This window comes from Glossina fuscipes, unplaced genomic scaffold (assembly GCF_014805625.2).
Source record: "Glossina fuscipes isolate IAEA_lab_2018 unplaced genomic scaffold, Yale_Gfus_2 2, whole genome shotgun sequence".
NCBI classification, from domain to species: Eukaryota; Metazoa; Arthropoda; class Insecta; order Diptera; family Glossinidae; genus Glossina; species Glossina fuscipes.
The window spans coordinates 18,598,796-18,622,498 of record NW_023998416.1 but is presented as its reverse complement, the minus strand read 5'-3'; the positions used below and the strand labels follow the sequence as shown (position 1 = coordinate 18,622,498).

General features: G+C 34.3%; 4 protein-coding genes across 4 annotated transcripts; 1 reads left to right on the top strand and 3 right to left on the bottom strand.

Moving 5' to 3' along the window:
- Positions 1 to 280: 280 nt before the first annotated feature.
- LOC119633007 lies at positions 281 to 6,801 on the bottom strand. The gene is made up of 9 exons (XM_038026194.1): positions 6,796 to 6,801; positions 4,365 to 5,439; positions 3,846 to 4,300; positions 3,611 to 3,793; positions 2,223 to 2,362; positions 1,641 to 2,148; positions 646 to 909; positions 442 to 591; positions 281 to 376 (listed from the first exon to the last, which is right to left on the bottom strand). Exons 1-9 carry the CDS (start codon positions 6,799 to 6,801, stop codon positions 281 to 283), a joined length of 2,877 nt encoding a protein of 958 aa, XP_037882122.1.
- A 2,152-nt stretch (positions 6,802 to 8,953) lies between these two features.
- Positions 8,954 to 13,204, bottom strand: LOC119633005. Its single transcript, XM_038026191.1, has 9 exons — positions 13,181 to 13,204; positions 12,066 to 13,104; positions 10,914 to 11,428; positions 10,508 to 10,702; positions 10,297 to 10,436; positions 9,722 to 10,238; positions 9,406 to 9,669; positions 9,116 to 9,265; positions 8,954 to 9,052 (listed from the first exon to the last, which is right to left on the bottom strand). The coding sequence occupies exons 1-9, from the start codon at positions 13,202 to 13,204 to the stop codon at positions 8,954 to 8,956; spliced, it is 2,943 nt and encodes a 980-aa protein (XP_037882119.1).
- Positions 13,205 to 17,313: 4,109 nt separating this feature from the next.
- LOC119633858 lies at positions 17,314 to 18,047 on the top strand. The gene is made up of 2 exons (XM_038027651.1): positions 17,314 to 17,749; positions 17,803 to 18,047. Exons 1-2 carry the CDS (start codon positions 17,387 to 17,389, stop codon positions 17,956 to 17,958), a joined length of 519 nt encoding a protein of 172 aa, XP_037883579.1. The 5' UTR covers positions 17,314 to 17,386; the 3' UTR covers positions 17,959 to 18,047.
- Positions 18,048 to 18,114: 67 nt separating this feature from the next.
- On the bottom strand, positions 18,115 to 20,977 carry LOC119633286 (phospholipase A-2-activating protein). The gene is made up of 7 exons (XM_038026768.1): positions 19,787 to 20,977; positions 19,535 to 19,721; positions 19,282 to 19,478; positions 19,083 to 19,228; positions 18,943 to 19,021; positions 18,743 to 18,885; positions 18,115 to 18,680 (listed from the first exon to the last, which is right to left on the bottom strand). Exons 1-7 carry the CDS (start codon positions 20,806 to 20,808, stop codon positions 18,115 to 18,117), a joined length of 2,340 nt encoding a protein of 779 aa, XP_037882696.1. The 5' UTR covers positions 20,809 to 20,977.
- Positions 20,978 to 23,703: the final 2,726 nt, after the last annotated feature.

The window sequence follows — 23,703 nt, the reverse complement described above, 5'->3', positions numbered from 1 at the left end:
GAGAGAGAGAGAGAGAGAGAGAGAGAGAGAGAGAGAGAGAGAGAGAGAGAGAGGGGAGAGAGAGAGAGGGGAGAGAGAGAGAAAATTTGTTGTTGCTCAACTTTTAGATCAAAACCTTACTAAGGAATTTTTGAAGAAATTAACAAAATTGTAAAATATATTTATCACAACATTTTACATATAAAATTACATTAATTTTTTGTTGTGCATTTCTGTAAATTTATTATGAAAATGCTTGCTATCGTATTTTTAATATGTAATAAAAGAAAATTTCGAGATCTCAATCCTCTAATATACATTTAAAGATGTCGATTTTCTCGTAACTCAGTTTCTCTAATTCCTTCAAAATATCTTCATGAATTAGTGTGTTAGGATTCTAAAACAAATAAATGAAAGAAAATTCTTAGCAAGTGGAAAGTGAGTTGCGCTATTAAAATGTACTAGTCTTGCGTATTTCCAACACTTCAATGCCGTCATATAGTCACCCAATCTTAAATCAATTACTGCAAGATATGCCCACACATCCGGGAAATACATTCCATGATTAGTTGCTTGAATGAACCATTCTTTCGATTTCTCCAAATGACCCGTCTAATATATAAACGTAAGAGTTAATTAAAATTTGGCGTACATTTCAAAACTTACATAATACAAAGCTATGGCGTTTCCTACGCACGTTACTACTTGTAGTTGTTGTTCGTTTCCGAAAAAGTAGAATGCCCTTATTGCGTTGTTAAACTTTTTTAACTTAATCATTCGATAACCGTACCGAAGTATCCCTACTTCATATTTACAGGTATCATCCAAGTCCGGTAATGCCAGTATATAACCATAATCTTCTACGCTATTATCATTTTCGGGATTAAGCAAATACTTGATGTGTCCATTAATTAAGTGCACAAAGGCTTTCTAAGGAATACGAATAAATAAGAAAAGTATATATGACTATATGGCCGAATCTTCTGTATTCATCATTTTTGTCTTAGAAAAACAAGTAGAAGCGCTATAATGAGCCACGACCCACCATTAAAATTAATAAAAGTGTTATGCGAGCAGTCAAAAAAGTAGTTCGATCCGAACCATTCCCGAAACTATTCGTCCTTGAGCACAAACCTTGTCGTTGTAGCAAACCTCATCAAAACATCTCAAAAGTTGCGAGCTATATAAACAAAACGGACAGAGGTTTGGTTAAGGTGGGTCTATCTCAACTTCTTCTGAATGTCGCGTACACCGGCGTATACACTTGTATACCGGTGAAGGTTGCAAAAATACGAGAAAAGAATACTATATCCTATTATGTTAGCTAGGAACACGCTTGTAACATGCATGAAAATTTTTATCGCTGGACCTGATACGGTTTATGAGAAAATGTATTCTCTGTTTATATTGCGCTACACGTGCTTTTTTTGACGCGTTTGCTGGAATCCGCAGTTTTTTGGTTATATTTCAAGTCTCCATCTTAATTTTTATGAATGGAAGAAATATGGCTGCGTCAATACGAATTTGATATTGGTCACGAGTAGCTATACTTTATAGGTTCTGTGAAGCTTTTTTCTATGCGTGGCACATCTCTTGAGAAATACTTTCGATGATGGATATAAAAGTAGAAACATTTTATGTTGACAAAATATTACTCTTACTGAATTTTCGCCATTCCGAACCTTTTCACCAGAAAATTGCCGAGCCACAAAATTCTTATCCGCTTGTCTTAAATGGAACATAAAACTCGTTTCTAAAATGTATTTTTCCACGTCTAGGCATTCGTCGGCAATTTCATCAAATATCCAAGCAGCAAACTGATATAAGCCCAATTCTAAAAGAACCTCTATTGCTCTCCAGAAATATTGTCCCTTCGGCGATGTTAAGTTTGGTGTAAAACTGTTAAACATAATCCAACGGCTTCTTGGCATATATTTGATCTTTAGACTGACATTTTTGAAAAGATTTTTGTACTTCCAGCGACTGTACTCCATGCCTGGACGATATTTATACCTTTTGTATACGCAAAATAATAGTATCCATCCTATTTGACTTTTGGGTTGAGTGTTTTCACAGAATTCGTTTAAAGCAATCAGTAGATTTTCATCCGCTGTCTGCTTCTCTGAATTTAAATCTTCTCTATAATTTATATAGATTTCAATAATTGGGCTGAAAATAATTGAAATTTTGTTTTGTAATTGATGTTAAAACGGATTAATAATATTATTATTGAAAGAACTTACGTAAACAATTCTCCTCCCATATCTCTTTTCAAATAAGGTAATTCTAAATATTTTCTAGCAGAATCGTACTTAGCCATCTCAATGTCGGAAATGAATTTATAGAATCGGAATAATGAGTTGTTACCATAGTCCTGTTCCAACTTAGAATGTAAAAAGAAAAAAAAAAAACCAAATGACATAAATAAAGCGGCCACAATTCTAAACGTCATCAAAACTGAGAATACACTTTTAACATCATTTTCGAATTTTTGTGATCTTTGACTGGAGGTCAGTTAGGGATGATGCATGCAAAATGAAACTTGCCAAGTTTAAGAGTATACGTAAATAGTCGATATTTTCCGTTGGTAATGAAAGCGAATATTAATCCTTACTTTTCCTCATTATGCTCCGCACCACTTGTGTTGTGAGGGTTTGTTAAGTTTTTTCGGATGCAAGTAATACACAGAGGCACTTCAGATGAACTCACTTTTCATTATATCGATCCATCAAGGATCATTATCTCAATCGATTTAAGCATGTCAATCCGTCTGTTCGTCTGTCCGAATTAGTGGCTTGAGATGACATATACCGAAGGCTTGCTACGACAATAATATGACTCTCTGAGTTTACCCTACATCACACGTGAAACAAGGGGATGTGTGCAACATCCAGAATGATTTGAGATGGATCCATCTTTAATTATACCAAACGACTCAGAATTCATTTTCTGAATCGATTAACACTTGCCTCTCCGTCCTTTTTTGTTGTATTTAACCTACTTTTCGAGATATTTCGAGACATTTTGGTATGCTGGCAATTTGGTGTTTTGAGACGACAAAAATGAAATTTTTGGATAGGATGCGCCAATATAACATATATATACATGTGAAATTCCTTCTATATAGCGGTTCCCATAAAAAAATAGGCCCTTATATGGGGAAATGAGAGTTGGCATGGGAGTTTGGCATAAAAATGAATCCCTAGCTTACGTCATGTACGTCTCCCTTCTGCACTCCGCCCCATATACGAATTCTTACGAAAAGTAAACTTTCATATGACAAAAAAGAAAAAAATGATAATATGATCGACATTTAGCTCATTTGAGAACTTATCTAACAGGCACAAAGAAAATTTGAAGCTTAGTTTTTCTTTCAGATAAAATTACGAACTCGTAATCGTAATTGGAAAGACGGATAAACTGGTATAAGCAACCCGATTCCACTTTTTCACTGATTACCTCTAAATAACTCATTCTTCCTATCTACAGATAGCCAAAACTGAAAAAAAAGGTTCAATTATCCTTCGCTCGATTGGATCGTGTATTATTTTACATTTATCTAAACTTTTAAATGCATCTAACAAACGATTATTATCGGTTGAATCAGTGAAATTTATTTCGCATGACAAACCTGATCAAAAAGATATTCACTCATATCGCAATTATCCACTTCGTACATGAGCTTCGCCAAATTCATACGAAATATCATATTTTGCTGGATGTCGGTACAAGTTATATTTTTGATTTCATTATCTTTAGTGAGCAAATTGTGAGCACGTTTCACTAATTCCTCATATACCGTTGTCATTAGATTCTGAAAACGACATTTTGTAATGTTTTGAAAAGTTTCTGGTTGATTAATTTACCGCAAATTCTATACTCGTTTTAGTTGGATATCGTATATTAAAATCGCACGCCAGTAGAGGTAACACATGATTCGCCATGTTCAAAATTTGTCCTTGAAAATAATTGCGGTCTTTAGTGTTATATAAGTTATTTGTAACAATGTAATCAATCAAGTCACATATTGTATTATCGAATTGCCTGTAGCTCTTCTCGTAACTTTCATCGTTAGCACGTAAGGCCTCTTTTGTACCTTTGGTCTGCCAACAATTTCTATAAATGGTATCTGTCAACTCGCTGGCGAAAAAATCTCTGCATGGCTCCGTTATTGGCGTTTTTATACATATTCTAATAACGGCAAACACGGGGGTTGCGTTTGAAAGACTTGAACGCACTAACGACATTGTTTCAATAATCGAACTAGAGCGGCGGTAATTAGGTGGCGGTGTCATTTTAACAGCAAATGAACAATTATTGACTAAAAACAGGGGAAAAATATTTCTCCGGATGCATACATGTTATTCGAATTGTGATCTACGTACCTTTTGGATACATAAATATTGCCAAGTCAATAAAACCTTGTAATAATACATTGGTTGGATTTGATTCTCTAAAAATTTCTACTATGAGATGTAGATTGTCTTTAGCCACATGCTGCTCCAACTGTTTATGCATACTATCTGTTAAAACGTATCTGTGCATTGAATTGCAAACAAGATTATAGTCAACATTTACTTCTAGGTCAGGGAAACTAAATTCGCTGTCTTCGGCAGCGATTAATTTGAAAATTGTACCAAATAAATTAAGTTTTATATCAGAGTTAATGCCGACACAATTGTAATTTTGTAGAATTGAATCTTTCAAACTTTCCCATTGGCAACCCGTAGTAGTATCGGAAACTAGTTTTTTGGCGAAAGCTGTATGCTTGCAAATAAACACTTTGCGATATTCTGATGAGTATTCCATAGGCTCCTTAGATTGCAAAGATATTGTGGCCACTAAATCATCACAGTCGTCTAATAAACTTTCCTCTACGTTCTGTAAAGACATGAACGTAATAAAGATGGCATTGGAACATGTAAGATTTTTAACGATTGGCGTCAATGCATATATGTCCCATGACATTTTGCATGTTCTGGATTGTTGGGACGGCGTAATAGGATATAGAAAGACGTCTATACTTTTCTTATAACGCCATTTGATGAAGAATTGCATCATGTCAATGTAGCCTTGAGCCAACGGCCATCTGTCTTCCATCTTTCGATGTGGTGGATGAATTACAGTGCCTTCAGATAAAGAAAGCTCCGGTATATAATGCTCGTACAGGGTTAACTTAAGTGGCGCATCACTAAACGCCTCAACGTCGTCATAGCTGTCTCTCTCAATAGTGACACTAAATGTCGGCCTTTCTTCTTCAAATGTTCTCAAGTGAATTTTATTCTCTGGAGTATAATGGTCACGCAGTTGTGTAATGGTACACTTTGCATGTTCCAATTCTATCTCAATGTACGTGTTTTCATCTTCCGGTATCGGATAAGATATGGTCTGCGGTTGCATGTATAAAAAAACGCGTTGTGTTGTTTGTGCGGCTATAGGTGAAGCTTTCGATTTTTTTGGCTTATTAGACCTCATATTTAATTTTTTTTTCATTAAATTCGGAAGAAGACAAAATTGTTTCGAAAATATTTTCACTACTCTTCTATCAAAAGTATAAATGCAAATAGAAGAAAAGACACAAAATAATAACGGACAACTTGTACACCTTACAAAAAAATGTCGCTTGGAAAATACAAAAAGTAAAAAGAAAAAGAGTTTACATTTAGCTCGAACGTAACACATGTTTCAATGCGTCAAATAAAGACAAGGCGATTATAACTGATGGTTTTAATTTGCATGCATCCGCCCGGATAGTCGAGTAAACAAGGAGTCTCGTCTAACAACCCAATGGTCGTGGGTTCAAATCTCAAGAGCGTTAGAGTTTTCAATCAAGCCGATAGATAGCCTTATATGCTAGAGCTTCAAGACTTTAGTCTTAGAATTTATTCGCTGGCTATTCTATGTTATTTCATAGGCAGAAAATTGGACAGCGGGTTTAGACGTGCCCTTCCACAGCTACTCCGAATTTTTCTAATACAATAAAGCAGTCAAATTATGCGTTTAGGTCAAAAGCAAATTTTCTTCTGTTATTCATCTCTTTCAAAATGGCCATCCCTTCTAAATTGAAAATATTGACTTTTTTTATTTCTGATCGTATGATCGCCGTGACAATTTAGATCGTAAAAAAAGGAGAAAATTCCACATAAATTGAGCGGATAATATAAAATTCAAAACCTAGTGCGCCTGGTTACGTTAAAGGTAGAATCGAACAATTGTCAGAAGAAATTTGATGAAAAGATTTATTATGAGTCCCTATCCACCTAGGTTTCTGGTTTATGAAACGTATATTACATTGTTGGGGCAATTACGTACTATTAAGTTGTGGTTATGGTGACCTGGGATAAGGTGATTATTAGTGCTAAAACATCATCTGCTGCACCAAAGTAGTTAATTTCGTACAGCGCGAAGCGTTTGTTGTAATATAATATAGCAAGAGCGTAGGTTTAACATTTTAGCGTTTAGATATTCACATTCCTAGATCATCTCAATGTGGAAGACTTTAATTTGGATCACAAATGTTTGTATACCTTTCGCTGACGTGAGGTTATAAATTTCCTAATTACTCTGGTTTTCGTTAATAGCGTTATATTTATATTGTTATGAAATTCGCTTGTGTAAGATACAGTCCGTATCACTGGATCGTGGATATTTTGTTCAAGAAAACTACACTTCAAAGTTCTTTTATTTACAATTCTGTTTCTTTAAATGTGAGATTATTCACAAATTATTTTTGCCAATACTTTCGACTGTTTAACTCAAATATTCTTTTCCACTAATCCTCCCTTCCACAAATATTCTATTTATATACATTTTTACCATCATATTACTAGTACTTAACTTTATAGTTTCATTTTAAGACAGGGGGACAGACAAGCTATAATGATGTGGAAAATGATTGTGAATCGATCGGTATAACAGAAGGTGAGTCTACCTCAAGTTCTTCTTCTCATCTGCACAAATTTGATATATCCTTGCTCAACAAGGTATGTACGGTATAAATTTTCTTAATTTTTTTTTTTTATCTTAACCTCAGGCTAAGCTTACAACGCTGAATTGTTATTTTTAGGTTGACGTAGGTTCTATTTACAACTCTTAGAAAATCTATTTATAGGAACTGATATTTACAATGCTTCTTCTGGCCTTTATTGACATATTCCCCGTACATACTTTTTTCAAGCAAGTTGTCAATTCCTAATTTCATTGTGGACTTTTCGTATTCACTGCTATTAGTGTGCGCCAACTCTATGAGGCTACTTGGTTTTATGACATCGATGCATAAACCGTAATTCGTCTGTATTTCACTTTTACTATTTGAAGAACTTCGTTTCCTAGCAAATCAGATAGTTTTCAGGCAGATTTATTGTCATATGTCTGAATTCCGTAACAATATAAATATAAATAAACAAAATGATACGTTTATAATTAAACATTTTATATTTTTTCAAAGATCCTTAATTATTCTAAAGACCTAAGTGAAGTTGATGTATTAACTTTGTTTGTGATGTAGATTTCTAAGTAAGAAGTAGTGCTGTAGTTTTTATGTGCTACTCTCATGCCTTGGTATTTCTATTACGTGTTTTTGCTTATATGTCGCGTGTGCCCTTCTCTACCATACACTTGTGCAAAATTGCAGTTAACAAAATATTATATGAAAAATATTCAGTCGAGGGCGATATCACTTGATCGGTGAACAATGGCAATTTTAATCAATCTCTTTTAAAGCATACCACAGTCAGTTCGAATTTAACTATTGCGTAACGCTCTGATCAAGAATAACATATTTTTCTCTTAACCAAACCATTTTCAACCAATGCGCATAAGCTAACTTTTACTTGTCCTATTTCAGCATCAGAGACTGAGATACTGCCTCGCCAGAAGCTTCCCTTGCAATTGTTGTTTGACGTTGCTTACAGCTTTGAGATAGAAATAGGCTTCGTTCCGCCCATTGGGAGTGCTATCACCATGTGCATAGTACACACTTGGTTTCACTTTCTGCAGGTTCATCTGCCGATTCTATTCCATACAGGATTTTAGATGCAACATCTGACCACAGGCTTTATTATTTCTTTTTCTCGTTACTTCGCTCGACTTTATTTCTGGTATCATAGGTGCCCAGAGCAGAGATTTTCAGCTTCCAACGTATTACAGTGCAGTGTGTCTGGCCATGTGCTTCACTGTTCCTACGGTTTATTAGGCTATTATAATACTATTGCTTTCCAGTAAATGAAACCTGATGATATCCTTCAGAGGATCTACAAAATGTAATTAGAGAGAGTGACTTTACTTCTTTCTAATGGTTCCACAAAATATTCAATTATCAAAAGCTTCAAAGAAACCGAATAACTTCATTTATGCTACCAGAATATGGTAACAAATAGCAGACTTATAAGGAATTCAAAAATACAAGGCGTTCACAGGCAGCCGAAAAAATCTATTAAAGCACTTTATGCACTGATTCCTATGTTATCAACTTAGGATCTAATTCTCAAATATTGAACATGCTGTTCCATTTTTTCATTAATTCATATAAACTTTTCCTGTCTTTGTCGCAGATAGTGCGTATAAATATCTACCAGAATCATCTAAAGCTACGGGAAACGAGTATTGAATATGAATTTGAATCACGTTTCCATAAGACAAGAATAGAGTGTGTAATGCATTAGATAAATTCTGGAGATAACCCGTCAGCATGATTTTGAAGTCTTTCTTACAATTGCGGATTAATTAGCAATCACGCGGATATGAAGCGTTAGGTCTGTCAATCTTTAACCTTGCATATAGAATATACGTTGATATGTTTCGAGTGTCATCACCGTAACGTTGTTGAAGTAACAATCTCAAAACAGTCTAAAACAAATTGTACCCAAATTTTCAAGAGCGTTTGCTGTTGTTTTCTCCTTCCGTAGCCTTTGTTTTATTTTTCAGAACGATGCATAAATAAATTGCACATTCTACATGTAAGTATACATAGAAATTATTTTAAGGTTGGTGTATCCACATACAAGTTTATATTGTCGGGATCAACTTTACTCAACTCGGCCAAGATCTCCTCATCAATAAGAAACCTAGGATCCTAGTAACAAATAATGAAATTTTTACATAAAAATAAGACTAAATATTTGATAATTAAACTTACGGATCTGGCGTATTTCCAACACTCCAAAGCTTTATAATTTTCACCCAATCTCAAATTGATAAGAGCTAAGCCGGCCCAAACATTCGGCAAAAACAAATTATAATTAGTGCCGTCAGCTAAGTGAAGTTCAGCCTCTTTTAAGCGTCCCAGCTAAATGTAAAGAATGCAGCGTGTAATACGTAAAAGAAAAACATTCCGAAATAATTAAAATACAAATATTTTTGGTGAAACATATCACGAATTTGATCAAAATTTTTATGTGCCACCCGTTGCCACGTAGTTATGCTTACATAATATAAAGCCTTAGCTTTGACTACAGATTTAACTAATCCATGGCCATAGCTATCGCTTGCATAATCAAGTGCAGTTATCGCCATTTCAAATTCCTTCTCTGCCAGCATCTTAAAAGCATAGCGTAATATTCCTAATTGAAAAGGAAAAGTATCTTCGAAACCTTCGATAGCCAGAATAGATGCGTAATATTGAATCCAAGACGAATCGTATGGATTACGAACATATTCTATATTTCCGTTGGCTAAATTAACGAATGCATTCTGAAAAAAATAAATAAATGATCATATAAAATAAACAAACTTAACCACATACCAACTCAGCTGAGTTTGGAAGTTTATCCACCGGAAACTTATTAACGATGGCAAAGTACTCCAACTCCTTTGTAATCAATTTGAAATTTGCATTTAGAATGTATCTTTCAACTGCCGTCAAATCATCAATAACTTCGTAATATATCAATTGAGCAAAATTGTATAAACCTAATCTTAACAGAAGATTGATTCCTTTCCAAAGATTTTTTGCTTTCACTGTGTTTACAAATGGTTTAAAATCATTGAAAACTTCCCAAAGACTTCTTGGTAAGTACTCGATCTCAGTAAACAATCCTTCTCTGATGAGATTCTCATACTGCCAGCGCGAATAACTAATGCCCGGTTGATAATTGTATCTTTTATATAAGCAATACAAAAGCATCCAACCTACTGCCAGTTCGGGCTGCTCTATTTCACACAAATTTCTCAGTGCAATTAACAAATCCGTTTCGCATTTATCTTCAATCTCTGGATCCTTTTTGTCCTTTATATAATCGAGATAAATTCTACAAACATTGCTAAAATTATTTGAAATATATTTGAAAAATGTTCTCAACTTTTAGGTAAGGCATTTACATAAATAATTGACCTTCTTGACCTTGCTCGTTTAAGGGTTTCTGTATATAATCTCTAGCCGATTTATATTCTTCCAGTTCAAGATTATAAATGAACATGTAAAAACGAAGCATTGACGAATTACTAAACTGGTCTTTCAACTGAAATAGTATACATTATTTTATAAAAAAAAATTTTTTTAATTAATATAAAAAAGTAAACATAAGCGTACTCTCCGCAGTAGACATTGGTACATATCCCAATTACCGATCGCCCGCATATATTTTGCAAGACTTATTTGATCTGCAAGGATATTTTGTACATTGGAAGCGATTATAGGTGAGTTTAGTAATGAGTCGCCCCAGTTGGCGTTGATTAGCTGGTAAGAACGGTCTACTAGTTCGCGATAGACGGTTGTCATTAAATCCTTACAATGCAAAAAATAAACGCATAAAAAAATTAGACTAGTTCTATTCGCTTTCTGACAACATTTTTGTACCCACCACCATCTTATACTCAAACGTAAAATTGTGGATGTGCGTTATTAACCAAACAATTGCGTCCACTTTTCATTTCACGTTGCTTGATCTTGAGCCATCGCTTGGTGATAGGTATCATAAACATTTGTATATGCTTACCATAAATTCTGTATTAGTATTTGTTGGGTAACGTACATTAAAATCGCATGCTATTAATGGCAAAATTCGATCACACATATCGCGAGTTTCACAACACTTTTCTTTCGCATCTCCTTGAGTCAATTTGCCTTCGGCGATATTTTTTTTTAATTGCAGAATGTTGTCATCGAATAGTTGATAACTTTGCACACATAGCGTCTCCTTTGAAGGAGTGCTCGGATCTCCTTTTTTAACGGAACCGCAACTTTTGTATATATCTCGTGTCATGTTAACGTTTATTGAATTAGTATCAAAAATTGCAAATTCACCCATCGGTGCATTGGTAATTGGTGCTTGCACGCATATTTTTATAATGGCAAATATCGGTTTCACTATATCTTTCTCGCTTTGTTTATGTTTCGGACTTGGAGAGCTTTGAGAGCGCTTTCTTCCTGGACTGATTGGAGATGATGGCACTGAACTACGTCTCAATGAATTTGGAGGTTGTAGATCAACGACAAATGAGCACGCAGTGACTGCGCGTATGTGAAAATTTTGTTATTTAAATCTACTTCTTTTCATAATTTTTGATTGTAAATTCATATTCTCTATCATGAAATAATTTTTTTAATATGCGTAGCTCACATCTTTTGATGACTTGAAAGTCGTGGCTTAACATCTTATAATTGAATAAATGTGTTTCGCTTCATGTCTGCACTGTATGCACACTCCATGTATATAAAATATTCAATTATAAGGTGGAAAAATGAGTGATATCAAAGACACTAGAGATATACTCTCACGAAATAACTAAACTACTGCCGTTAAAGATGCAATTTTGGTGTAGAATTTTACATACATAGGAGTTTCGTTATACACGGATTACTTTAAAGGAGAAAGATTTGCCTTAGGACACAAACTTGCTTTTCGCTTTTTTCAGCCCTTTCATTCAAATTCACTCTTAATTATTTAACATTCGTTCTAAGTCAATGCAAGGTAGTTGATGGTATCTGAACGTTTTTAACCTTTAAAACAAATCTTTATTTTTTCATTATTATGCGACGAAATATGATTTAGGAAAAAATATGAACGGGAGGAATTTTTTTTCGGAAAAGTATTCAAGTCGATCATGTGAGCTTAGCATTGCTTCAATTAACCCTCACTTATGCTTACCATTGGGATACATAAATATTGACAAATCGATTACACCTTGCAAGAGAATCTTATCCGGTTCAGATTCATCGAAGACATCTACGATAATTTCACTTGGACCGTTGGCCAAATATTGCTCTAAAGAAATATGCATTTTGTCCGTTAAAATGAAACGATGTAATGAGTTGCAAACGAGGGCATAGTCATTATTTGTATCGATGCTCCAAAAATTGAAATTAAAATTTTCGCTGCAAAAAACGTTATGGAATATTTTGTGAATATTGAAGTTTTCTGAGAAAATGGCCAAACTATTGCCATTATTACGCTCAGGATCCTTCATGTTTTCCCATTTGTAAAACTTGGTTTGTTCGATAATTATCTCTTTACTGAATCCAGTATATTTACATATGAATATTTTGTCATTACGATCTTTCTTGTTAGAAGAATTTATTCGTAACGAAAGTGCCGAGCATAACTTTTGATAATCGTTTAAGAAAGTACCGTCAATATTGTATATTGACGTGAAGGTAAGGAACAGAACATTGGAAAGATTTACCCATTTAAGGAGCGGCATTAACGAATATATATCCCATACCATTTTACAAGTAATTTTATCATCCGATTGATCTAAGGGATATAATAAAACGTTAACATTAAGCATAACACGTTTCTTAGTGAAATAATGAATCAAATCCAGGTATCCTTGAGCTTTTGGTTTTCCTTGAAGTTTCTGAGAAGAACGACTCTCATGACTTATTTCGGAGACATCATCTTTTATTAGTTGTTCATAGAGAGTTAAGGTTAAAGGTGAATCGATGCATGCTTCAATATCATCGTATGCATCCTGATCCAGAGTTATGCTAAAGGTTGGTTTTTCTTCATCAAATGTATTCACATTAATAACATTCTCTGGTTTGCGTTTATCAGATAGTCGAGTAATAGGACGCAGTGGATGTTCCATTACTATATTAACCAATACATTATCTTCCCTTGGATATTTTATCACTTTTGGTTGCATATATAAAAAAACCCGCATAGGCGTCTCCCTTTTAATCAAACTCTTTTCAAAATTAAATTAAATATCAGAAACAATTTGAACATTTTTAAAAAAAATTCACAAGAATACTATCACCCACCGTTTTTCGCTGCCCCACAGACATTTTTCGTGAAAAAGTTTTTCGTGAGGAAGTACGTTTGTGTTTAGAAGAAGTAGTAGCAACGAACGATAAATGGTCTTTAATATATTTAATTTTTTCTGAATCCATCAAGTTTTCGTTTTTGGAAAAAGTTTATTTAAAAATATACTTCCTGTCATTAATTTTACTACTTTGTTTACTTTGTAGTTTTCTTTCCCAAAGTATTATATGCTTTCATACAAAAACAGTCTTTTCATAGGGATACTTAAATTTTATGGAATTGTAGGCTATATCTCGTCATTATTTCTTTTAATTTCTTTTTACATATGGAAAATTAATATTTATATTAACATTAAAATTTAAAAAATTTTAATTATGCAAACTTTTTGGCAAAACCCAAAGTGAGTTAGACGACGAAGTTTTGAATGCAGTCATTCTAAGCGATAAGAGTAATAAGCTTTTTAACTAAGGTACCAATCAGTATTTTTTACTGCATCTAATATACATTTATTGATTAAATGTCGTTGTAAGCTGTTGCATGTTTAGTCAGTAAGATTGGAAATCTAAAACATAAGTGCAAAGATAGTTCTAAATATGTTTAAGTTTTTCTATAAGTAAACGCTATTCTTCTTGCTATAAACATAAACCGAAGACTAACGAAGTTATACTACTTTTTAAGAATGCATATATTTAAAAAATTCCCATTTCCTGGATGGTCATGAAACTTGATCAAGGGAAAGACAAGCAAAAATGTTATAATGAATCGGGCTCCTCTATTGAATACACTAAATGACCCTGGAGTCATTTAAGTAACAACTTAATGATGATTGAAAAAGTGATTTGTTCCGAACCGCTTTCAAAAACGTCCGTCCTTTGACTAGTAACAGTGTATCAGTCAGTGTAACAAATTTCATCAAAATATCTCAACTACTGTAGGTTGAACACAAGACAAATAGACAAGTTTAGATCGATTCAGCAAATGATTGTCGGAAAATGATCGGTGTAATAATAGATGAATCTGTATCAAGTTTTCTGGAGGTTGCATACATCCTCACAAACTTAATATACTTCTTTACAGCAAGTGCCGTTTGGTATAATGATAACACATATTAGTTCGTTTTATTATTATTATTATTATTATTATTTTAATTTTAGACTAATGAATTGAATTCTTAGACTAAAAAAAAGACATTGAGCACTAGCAACACAGGCTATCGGCTCTAATTTAAATAAATGGATATTAGATAATAAGCTTAGTAGTATTAATAAAGTAAAATATTGAATTGATATTCTGTTCTGAAGCTGATTGTAGAATGTTCAAACGGTTAATCGTTCGAAATGCAATACTTCTAGCCAAGGAAAAGTTGAGGCAGTCGCAGAGAATGTGCTTTATAGTAAGAGTTTGTCCACAACAGCAGATTGGGGGAGAAGACTTCTTCAGGATCCATTGGTGAGTTGCAATTGTATGACCAAGGCGAATTCTCGAAAATTTTTGGATCTTGGTTTTCTCAACATTTGTTGGATATAGAGGTGGAGTTCGTTTTAATTTGAATATTCAATATATTTTGAAAATCTTAAAAACCTATGCATTCCAGGTTCGGACTAATATCTTATTTTCCATTTTCTTGCTTTCATCAGTTCCTTATTTTTGCTTCTGATGCAATATAAATATTTTTTAATGGATAACAAGGATAGCATTTTTAAATATGTTATATTTACGTTCTACTTATGATTGCAATAAAATGAATTATAAATATAAATGAAATGTAAACGAAACACCTACGTCTGAAATTCAAGACCTTTTCTTTTTATTTTACATTTTAAATAGATACCTACAAAAATATAATCCTTCATATTGGTATTAACGAGCAGTAGAGTGGATAATCTTCAGTTTGTTTGGAATTTTGCCTTATAGAAACGAAGAATACTCTTTGGTGCAATATTTTGGTGAGAGATATTAGGCGTTAAATAATATTAAATAGGGTCCTACGATAATAGCACTCTTGGCTCATCATTGATATTAAGTTCGAAATAAGTATTCTTTTTCAGTATTAAGTCCGAAATAAGAGGAGAAAAAGTCAAATTATTACCCGCTAGTGCCGATGGAGGTGGGGAATTGAGATCTGCTCTACATGCTGTGACGAGTCTTCTTGGGCAGGGTATACTCAGCCAATCCAGGACTCTTTCCAAGAAAATTTATAGTAAAAACGTAACTTGGATTTTCGGTTTCGCTCTTATGCAAGAAGATTATTATTATTTAAGAGAAGATTACAATGATCAGCGATTTTAAGAGGGTAGGAGAAAAAAACCAGCGTGGTGATCCGACCTTAACGTTTTAATATTTCTTATTTGAACGATTATTATTATATTTACTTTTCCACGTTTCCGTATTGCGAGTTTCTGTAAAAGGAAAGAATACGTCACGCGTGTTGTACCAGTCTGTCTTATAGGTCCACTTGTCCGTCCCTAATCGTTTCACGTCGCAAGAGAGGGTATTCTTCAGTCATTCAGGGATGACGGCGAAGCCACACCGACCATTCCCTATCCGTAGAGTTCAAAAAAACCCTAAAGTGAAATTCAACTAGTGATGTCCGTGACCGCTTACCCTTGGCTGCTACCACGCAACTGAAAGACTGAGCGTGGTGCGACACGCTATTTTATAGTTGCGATCACCATCGCTGTCCCGTTACATGTTTTAGACTATATTCACTTACATATGTTTTGTGACGATATTCTTACACATCTGTATGCTAACTTATGTTTGATCGAACATGTTTGTTCAGCTCTGACTGGTATAAAAATGCTCCTCTTATGTATATCTTAGCGTTAATATTACCTTACGTACCAACTCGCTTGTATGCGTATTTTTTTTTATTGTCATTGCTAATCTAGGATCCAATCGCATGATTTGCAATCTGTTGAGCATGTCTTCATGTGATATGTATTATATCAATAAGCTATCTAATTTTTTCCCTATCGCGATGTTTGTTTGTATGTCTATCCTTCTGTCTGTTTTATTGATATTGCTAATTTCAGTATGATTTTGTAAAATGCTAACCCAGGTACCGAATCGTATGATTTGGTAACCGTTAGGTGTGTGAATGCTAGTCTCACTATAACCTGACCATCTGTCTGTACAATGTTTCCCTAGAAAAATTCATGCATATTGTTTATAGGATCTACTATACCCACATTTACCCGTTCTATACAGTTTATACTATTATACGTTCCATACCTTTGTGTACATTTTATAGATTTTGTACATTCGTATAAGCTTCACATATGTGTATATATTTTATCGAGTTTATACATTTGTATTTGAATACATTTTACACATTCGTATACGTTTCATACATTTGTATACCTTTCCCTAGCTGGGTACATTTGCTGAAGCTATAATATATAATGAATGGCGTATACATTGAGTTCAACGGTTGGTGCGGGAGAAGGATGCGCACATGTAATCAGTCAAAAAACCATGTAAGGGAGAAACCAGACTGACTATTTGTGGTCTACGGGTAGACATCTGCGCGGGAGGAACTGCTATCAGTAAGGAAGCAAAACGGTTAAGTAGGCATCAGTTGCGTTGCCATCTCCCTATAAATATATGTAATTTTTTTTCAATACACGAAATGCATATAATTTTCAATATAAGAAATAAATATAATCACTTTTATTTTTTAAACAAATTTCTACACATTCCACATTTTTTAAACAAATTTCTACACATTCCACATTTCAAGAACTTGCACTTGCACTGTGAAATGATTGAAATGTCTTTAACGGGTTTTTTCCTTTACAAGTTTTATAATATCAACAAAAAGAAAAACAAAACTATTCATTATCCATAGTTTTTTGTTAACAACAGAAATCACTGCTATAGTCTGCGGTAACAACATAAAATACAGCTCCAATCTTTGTTAAACTGAATGGTAATGAATAAAATAAATAATAAATTTAATGTAATTGATAGCACGCATAACGTTTATAATCAAGTCTGTCAACTTTATTAAGGTTTAAACAAAGAACTTCGTGTTCACGTTGAAACCCTTTTACTCAAGTCTGCAAGTCATCTGTTGTTGATTTGCTGACTTAAGGAAGAAGAAGAAAATTTGGTAGCGAAAATCATTTCACTTTTTTTTATCGTCAATGAGTGAATGAATAAACGAAAGAAATCGTTTTTATTTAAAAAAAGGAGAAAATAATATGGGATCTCCCGAACTACCTGATCCAGGTGAAGATGACCTGAGGGCAACGCAAATTGCTTATAATGACATCGGCGAAGCTGACGACGAGAGCGACAATGGATCTGTACAAGATGATGGAACCTATGAGGGATATGAACCGTTAGCCATGGATGATGTGGATTACGATAACACGATACACGTGGAAAACCATAGCTACGAATCAAATATTCGTGCTGTTAACGAAGAAACTTTCTCGGGAATACAGGATAATTTGAATTTGCCATCTATTGAAAGCATTGATGTGGAATTGGAACGTGAAGTGTGGATTCAGCCCAGACCTCAGGAATTGCAAATTGAATTGGATAATAATAAAACTCAGCAGGTACTTATTACGGTAAAAGAATTTTGCTTTCAGTGAAACATTTCACAATTTAGATACTCAATGCGATGGCTAATTTTAGTTTGCCAAGCACTGCTGTGCCTGAATGGGCTACAGGCGTGTCCGAAGACAGTTGGAAAGAGGAATTATTGCAGCGTATCAGAGAGAGGACACAATTGGCAAGCAGGACAAATGCAGGCTTAAAGGAATAATCTGCAATGATTCGTATGAATAATGCATAAATATATTTATGCGATGAAAAAGAATGAATTTGGCTTTTTTTATTTCAACATTTCCTTTCATATATTTAATTTCGGCAATTTAGAAAAAATACAAGTTAGTTTATTTTTTTTAAATAAAAAAGCAAATCAAAATGCGGCCAGTAAAGCGGAACCAATTGAATTGATTTTAACAAAACTCCCAGTTTGTGGTGTATTCGTTAATTCTCTTATTTTATCCATAACATAATCAACTGATACTACTAACGCCAAGGTTTCTTGTCCAAAAGGTGTAGTCGTCAAGTTACCGATCGCTTGCATAGAGCGGTAGCAAGCTTCCAAGTCAAGAGCCCACTTGAGAAGTTCAATGATACCCTCGGCAACGACGCGACATTTATCACCATTAGCTAAACCCAATGTTTGCGTAGTAGTGATATTTAAGTAAAACGTGGCAATCGCGATCTGCAAATTATTGCTGCCTGTTTTAATACTGTTAATGCGATTCACTAAGATTGACAACAGTGCATCAATGTCTTGCCGGCCAGCACTGTGATTCATCATATTAGCAAAGCATCGTACGATCATTAATTGATTAGCTGCCGATGTGGCTAGATGAGGCATAATTAGATCCATAAAATCCCAAGACTTTAAAATAACGAATGTTGATTCCGTACGTAAAGCCAACCGGCAAATATCAAAAACAGGAAACAGAAACTCTGCAAAATTATTCGACAAATTTTTTAACTAATTTTGAGAAAATAAGTTTTAACAACATTACCACTCGGCCAGTTTAGCATTAATTTTAAACCCTCAATGGCACCCTGATCTGGATTGCCAGGATATTCAGCCAACTTTATAAGGCGCTTTAGAATATTCTCAGTTACTTTTTCAGCTGTTGAAGGTAGCTTTTGATTGAATTCTCTGGAATGAAATCTGTTACAGGAATGTGCTGTTTTCGTATTTTCTAATATTACTCACTTTAGTTTGTCTAAAACTTTGGTAGGATCGTAGGTATCAAACGTCAAATAAGTGGTTAATGGAAAATGTTTTTCCCCATCTTTTAAATAATTATTAATCAAAGCATTTATTTTATTATCGCATTAAGTGAATATAAATACCTTTCTGCATTTTGGACTGCTGAGGGTTGGCAGTGTTGTAACTGGAGTCCCCTGTGAATGGATCTGAATTTCGATATGCAGGTATGTCATTATTACTTGACCCCGGCACATAACGATTTCCACCAGTGAAAGGATCCTGGTAGGAGCTATATTGGAAAGTTCTTTCATCTTGTATACCAATTATATACAACGTTTATACCTGGACACAGCGGGAGCTGCATTCGAGGATGAATTCTTAATTATGAAATTGGCCACTTGATCTAAATAAGCTTGAGGCAAATTATGACGATGTATAAAAGATTGAGCAGAATGCCAAGGATCTTCGCCACGGTTATAAGGCAATTTCAGTGGTGGCTCTGAATCTGATATGTCCACATTAAATACATAATCATATTCCTGGAGGAATATGAAATTAAGGACATAGCCTTTTTAAAAATTTTGTGAGTCATTACCTTGCCTTCATGTAGAATTTTACCGGAGGTGACTTGTGTACCTCCTGAAGCTCCAGTAATGTCACCAACCAAGTTCCATTTACCTAAAGTCCAGTTATAACACTTGACCGAACCGTCTGCGTGGCGCACCATTTTCGTTTGTCCCTCCCGGGTACCCTGCGTCAATAAGACTTCGGGCCCAGGAAGACTTAAACACAAAGTAAAATTCTATTTAATTCTTTTCAATTATTTCGGATATTAACGACCACCTACTCCGTTTTCTTTATGCCACCAAGTTCTTCAGACATTTGAGCTTTTCTAGATTCTATGGCCTTTTCGTAAGCGCCCAACAATTTAGCATCAGCGAATTTATTACGATCTTTTGTAAATATCCGGACTATACCATCACTGCAACCCGTGACTATATCGCCATTGTTTAAACACGCAACAGACCATATCGATTGAGCGGGAAGTAGTAAAGGTAAGCCCATCTCTTCCCCGTTGTTTAAATTCCACATACGCAACGTGCTATCTTCACCGCAGGTTACTACACACTTGTCACCCATCGCTTTATTTTGAGCAATTCCGTATATGAAGTTGGTATGACCGGTCATTTGCTGCACGCATTCCCCATCCGAATTCCAAAAACGCACTGTTGCGTCATTTGCACACGAAACTAGGCAACCGTTTTTCAGTGCCAGTATTCCGCGAATACAATCCGTATGACCTTTAAGTATGCGCAATTTTTCACCTTTATCATTCCAAAAAAAAATATTTTTATCTGCTGAGCCTGTAACAATTTTTTTTGTTTCCGGCATTGAAGCTACTGCCCAAACAGCAGCTTCGTGGCCTTTCAATTGCACAAAACTGTAGCTGCCGGTTTCATCTATGGTCCAAATGCGTGCTGTAGTATCCCAACTTCCTGTTATCAGGCTACGGCTATGTATACCCGCTGCCACGGAACACACCGTGGAAAGATGTCCCTTTAAAATTAAAATTGGCACTAAACCGTTCTCTAAGTAAATGCAAACAGTAGCATCATTACTGCCGGTGCAGAGCCAATGTTCAGTCTCGTGGTAAAACACACAGGATACGAAATCCTTATGGTCTTGAAGGGTTACCGATTCTATGTACTCCTTGTCAAACGGTCGCCACAATTTCGTAGACTTGTCTCTGGACCCAGAGACAATAATTTGTCCGGCTCCCTCTATTATACCAGCAGCGCAAACTGCGCGCACATCCATACTATGGCCTACAAGCTCGCAGCTTAGTTTATAATCATTTAAGGAGGACATTTTTTACTATTTCTATAAACACCCTAGCGCCGAATTCCACTATATATTTTTTTATTTTTTTGTTTTGTATTTTTCGCAAAAGATTTGCAATGATTTTATAAAATGTAACAGTGATGTCAATAAATGGTTATTTCTGTTTAGAATAGTTGCGTATATTTTTCAAGCTGGTACTTTCGGACACTTTCATCACTTTATCAAACATTTAAAGTCAAGTTTTAATAAAATGTGTTACATTAAAACCAACACAAATTTTATTTTGTATTTTAAAGCTTCCTTCTATTAAAATTAATTAAGGAAGAAACACAAACCAATTTTAATATAACACAATTAATATAAAATATAACTTACCATTGCAAACTGAAAATGTTTCAAGCAGCAGGGTTGTCAGCATTCTTCAAATAAACATCAGCGAATCGTAAGAATCTTTAATCTCGTAGCGATGTCTACAGAGTACTAATACGGCATATATTATATTGATTTTGAAGGATTCGTCATACGAGTATGTGAGATGTATTAACGGTAAGGTATAGTTAGGTCAATATGACAAATAATTTGTTTCAAAGGGGATATCTTCAACACTGTACAATGACAAAGTTCGACGTTTATAAGCAAGCGGCATTTACTGTCAAGTTATGAATACATTTTTTTGATTGAACGCATTTATCAACGTGAATATTCAAAATGATTAAGAATTTCATATTTTAGGAAAATTTTGGAAAAGATATGCACCCAGACCACCTTTGCTCTATTTCTAACGAATTTGGCTTTATTGATTGAAAATATAAAATATATTTTTGTTAAAACTTTGAAATAATTCAAGATTCAAACACGACCATGTTTTTGAACAGCCGTAGTTTGTTATGGGATATTCTAAATTTTGCTCCAAGCAGTGTATATTAAAATAAGTCCAAATGAAAGAATGAAACATTGCGCATCTGAAATTACAGACGAAATTTTATTTGGTAAATCGTTACTTGAAGGCATTACTTATCGACGACTTGGAGTCGTTGCTTTCTTCAAGAGTACGCATCATCTACTGGGACCATGTCAGTAATCACTAAATTTGAAAACTAACTTTATTATTTATCATGTTTTCTGGATTTGGACGATTCTAAATATCGTCTGTTTTCAACTCCCGAATCGGTTTTGATATTAAATAACAGATTTAAAGCCTTTAGAGAGAATAATTTATCAGCTTTTTGTACGTGTGATGTAAAATCGCAACACTCCGGTAAGAATATAAATTTTGTCGACTGAGCTTCGGCTATTCCAACCAACTGTTGTATTTCACTATTAGATGCTTGAGATAAGACGGCTTCATTTTCAGCTATTCTGACAGTGAGAATTAAAAATTAGTTGATCTTTCAATTTTGGAGCAGCATTCGAGAGCGAATCTCTAAAGCATACACTTCTTTTAATTATATAAATCAGCCGTGGTTTTTCATTGTTTGTTGCAAGCTTATATATTATTTGCGTAAAAATATGAGGTACCATGTTTGTTGTTGTTTGTGGTTTTTAGGGAGGTATTTATGTGGCAAAAAGGTCTAACTTTTGATATTTTACGAAGTAAGTTGGTTCACATAATAATAAATATTGAACGCACCGGGTTCGCATTACATAGGTGTATTTAATGAAGCTGCATAGTAGTAAAAAAAATAAATATCTATTTGATCAAAAAGTTTTCAATACTCTGATATAAGCTTTAAGGATCCTATAATGTGTGTATACTCCAGATCAGGTAAAAAAGTCCTGAGAATTCGCTTGGCTTTTTCCTGTTCCGAAGTAGTAAAGCTCAGATAATTTTTTTTCGAAAAATCGAAATATACTCTGATACTAATACACTTGTGTGATACCGTGGTATTTTCATAATAGCATAATATCATAGACAAAAGGTTAAGGTAATGACCCAAAAAAAAATAACAAAATGCCAGGACTGTCGAAATGAAGTTCAATTATTGAGTTAAAAAGTCAAAGGGAGAAGCATCGCCCTACTAAAGTGACCACGATTTGGAGGTTGGGATGGTTTCGCTTTCTCCTTAAAGCAAATTGGGTTTTGAAAGTTTTTCAACGATAGTCATTTTGTCGAATTTTCGTTGCAAAATTTTTATAACTTTAAAAATATTTCATTAAAACGAAAACATTTTAAAACGTTATAGTTGGACAACGTCGCTCTTATGCCGCCCAGTTCTTTAAATAAAACTTTTTGAAACTTTACCTTTCACAAAATGCCTTGGATGTCAGGGTGTTCGAGCCCAATCTGCTTCAAATTTAGTTCGATCACATAGAATTATTTTTTAATGTGAAATCACTATTCTGCACCAAATTTTCGCTAGAATATGTTAATAATAACGCCTTGTTGCGATATAAAGTTTTATTTTTTGTGAAATCTTTTATACGATTAGCCACTTCGCTGCATCATTCCACCTAATGCAGTTATTCATATAACGACGTTTCAAAATACGGCCTTATGTGAGAAGTGGTCGAAAAAGTTGTTGAATCCGAAAGATTTTCAATAGTCCTTTATAGTCTTTGGGGCAAAACCTGTCGATGTATAAAATGTCATCAAAATTGTGAAAAAGAAAACAAGATGGACAGACGGACAGGCGCAGGCGGACAGACAACGATTTTGACTCGATAGGTATAATAAAAGGCGGGTATTTCCCAAACTCCGCAACAACTTAATATACCCTTTGCCCATGGGTGTACGATGCAAAAATATAATTTTTACGATGAGTTTTACAGAATAGATCTTTTCGAATGATTATCCTAAAAGCAATCCGATTCAAACCCATTTTCAATACAATGCATTTTTGCGCCAAAACATATCAGTTTGTCAAGTTCCATTAAAGTATCTTGCAATTTGTTGCTTCCAAGTTGAGTATCACAAAACGCACA